The sequence below is a fragment of the Elaeis guineensis genome, chromosome 1 (assembly GCF_000442705.2).
Source record: "Elaeis guineensis isolate ETL-2024a chromosome 1, EG11, whole genome shotgun sequence".
NCBI classification, from domain to species: Eukaryota; Viridiplantae; Streptophyta; class Magnoliopsida; order Arecales; family Arecaceae; genus Elaeis; species Elaeis guineensis.
This window is the reverse complement of record NC_025993.2, coordinates 140,679,142-140,682,200: the sequence shown is the minus strand read 5'-3', so window position 1 is coordinate 140,682,200 and position 3,059 is coordinate 140,679,142. Positions and strand designations below refer to the sequence as shown.

General features: G+C 42.7%; 1 protein-coding gene across 1 annotated transcript; it reads left to right on the top strand.

Annotated features, from left to right (window-relative positions):
- The first annotated feature begins 1,547 nt into the window (after positions 1–1,547).
- LOC105035893 (uncharacterized) lies at positions 1,548–2,452 on the top strand. Its single transcript, XM_010911606.2, has one exon. It carries the CDS (start codon positions 1,582–1,584, stop codon positions 2,431–2,433), a length of 852 nt encoding a protein of 283 aa, XP_010909908.1. The 5' UTR covers positions 1,548–1,581; the 3' UTR covers positions 2,434–2,452.
- The last annotated feature ends 607 nt before the right edge of the window (positions 2,453–3,059 follow it).

Here is a 3,059-nt window from a genome sequence, read left to right as displayed (position 1 = left end):
AACTGTAAAATGGAAAGTATCTAGACGATGAAGTATAAGGGAAATCCTCATAATCAAAGAGATAGATCATTTAAAAAAAGAAGATCTCTGAGATGTTATATAACATCCTATTAAAACAATAAATATATTAATCAATAAACAAAGCTAAAGCATTTGAAAGCAGCAGAGAAATCTTGGATCATATATTTCTCATAGGAACAAAAAATATTTAGTTAGATAACACTAAAGAGGATCATTTTCTCATGGTTGCAATCAAATCTATGATGAGTTTCTGATCCAACTTTCTACTTTTCTCGTTTTATTTAGGGGCATGTACATTCTAGAACTTTTGCTTCTGTAAATTAAATCTATATGAGGGAGAAGTATTTGTAAATTAGAATATTAAGGCATGGCATCTAAAGGGAAGAGATGGCACATGCTAATCATTTCTGTGAAGCCCTCTAATCATGTGTGTGGAAAAGTTTTGCAAGGACCTCTCCTCATCATTAGAAACTCCATTTCGTGAGAGAATAATCATCAGAGAATTAAAAAACTATTGTACTACTCATTGGCTTTTTAATGCGGGCCTAAGACGCATGCTTTTTTGATGCAACTGCACGTTTTCTTTCAGGTAAGACTAGGTTAGTCTTAGTCCATATTGGATCACTTTCTTCAAATGCCATCAATGAATCAACATATGAACCATAAAAAATGAGGGGAAAAGATCAAAGCCAAGCATTAATTTACGTTTATTGATGAAACCGAGATGCAAATTAGGTGGATGCTTACATAGATAACCTTAAGGTAACAAGAACTTGGATTGTACAAGGCTTTTTTGCACCCAAAAAGGCATATAATGCAAATAATAGATACCTGAAAATTTATCTTCCTCAGCACTTGCCAAAGACTCTGATCTTTTTTTTGACATCATGTTTATCGACTGTAACTCACTTCGGTCCTAATCATATGCATTCAGTTCTTCCAACTAGGTTAATGACTTTTTCTTTCAAGTTCCTAGGTTCTCAATTTTGTTCTACAAACAATCAACTCCTCTATCAACTTAATGATTTTGACTTGATTTTAAATCTGAATACTTTTCTTGTGGGGAACCTAGACAATTTCAAGTTTTCCACCTAGTTAGCAATCGATATCCTTCTTTGTTATAGCTGATCTTATCATGACGCCGTCTCAGGATTTCTTAACATGAAAAGCTACTCCGTTGTGTGCTCTCTAATCCATTTTTAAGCTAACACATTCAAGAGTCTCCCTCGCGGCAACATCTTAACAATAAAATTTGCTCAATCCAACTGTTACTTATAGTTGTTTCCTTGAATCCATGGAGAAATCTATGTGGCCTCCTTCCACCAGTCCAAATCATTAGGTTGATCATGGGTGGACTCCACCTATAATCAAAGTCTCAAATCCTCCAACTAAATCATCATTTTAACTTTTCTCAATGGCAACCCTAGTAAAATCTCAAAGGAATCTCTCTCTCTCTCTCCCCCTCTCTCGACTTATATAAACGCCACCGTGCTGCACCACTCTCCACCCACACCCTAAACCCCACAGCTCTCTCTCCCTCAAATTCTATCTGCTGCTTAAATGGACTTCTCTTATTTCTTCTCCACCACCACCTCCTCCTCTTCTTCTACTTCACCAATCTCCAACGGGCTGCAAGAGAAGAAACCTAAGCGCAAACCACCACGGCAGCACCAAGACAACGACCGCAATGGCAACGGGACGGGCGGCAGCACGAAGTACCTTGGAGTGCGGCGGCGGCCATGGGGGCGATACGCGGCGGAGATACGCGACCCAGCGACCAAGGAGCGCCACTGGCTCGGCACTTTCGATACCGCCGAGGAGGCCGCCGTCGCATACGACCGCGCCGCCCGCACCCTCCGCGGGCCCCACGCTCGCACCAACTTCGCTTATCCGGACCTCCCACCTGGCTCCTCCCTCACCCCCTTCCTATCCCCTGACCTCCAACAACACAGCCTTCTGCTTCCCTTCTACATGCCGGCAGCAACCCCGGAGTCACCTTACCCTCCGGTCACGTTACCCGACCACCAAGCTCTTCGTGGCAACGAACCCATGATTTGTGGTGGAGTCCACAAACCGGAGGTCTGCTATTCTTCTCCTTCTTCGTCGTTGTTAACTTTACCTGTTACACCACCTCCGCCACCAATATCTCCGCTGGTGGTGACGTCGTCATCGGAGACGGACGCTCCGGCGGTCGAATGCTCCGCCCCAGGGCTGACGGAGGAGATAGCGGCGGCGGCGATGTGGTGCGACGCGGGTGAGTTCAACGCGTGCGGCTCGCCGGCGGCGAGTGGTTCTGGTGGGATGTACTTCGAGGAGGGTTACGTGCACAGCCCATTGTTCGGGCCGATGCCGACGGTGGACGACGCCGACGGATTCCAGCTGGGGAGCTCCTCTTCCTCTTACTTCTTTTGAGTTCTTGACGTACCTTTACTTCTTTGAGCGTGCGAGCGCCCGCACGGACGTGGCGTGGAGTTGTGTGGGGTGTGAGCTAGCCTTGTTTGGGTTTTCGGTTTGGAATGGTCTTCCAAGTTTTCTTTTTTTTTTTTTTTTTTTTTTTTTTTTGTGTTCCCTTTTTTCCTAGCTTCTTTTAATTTTATTTCTCGCTGTCTTGTGTTCATGTAATGACACAAGGTTTCCTTTGTGTAATGAATTGGGCATAAAAAAATATTTATCTAAATTGTCAGGTTGGATTATTGATGTTGACGATTAGAGATGACAATTTTAATCGATCCGCTAGATATCCGATCTGATCCAATTTAAATGGGATGAATTTCATCCAATCCGATTGGAATTTAGGATGGACATAGATTTTATAAAGAATATTAAAAGCGGATTCGGATTGGATACGGATATGGGTAATGATATGTCTCGATCCGAATCCGATCTGATATAATCTTAATATATATTTTCTTTCAAAATTACAATAATTTTATATTATTTATATATATCCGATCTGATCCGACTAACCCTTTGTATATATCCAATCTGATTTGACCCACATCTCTAATAGATCTGATCTCAGATGGGTATGGAGCAAG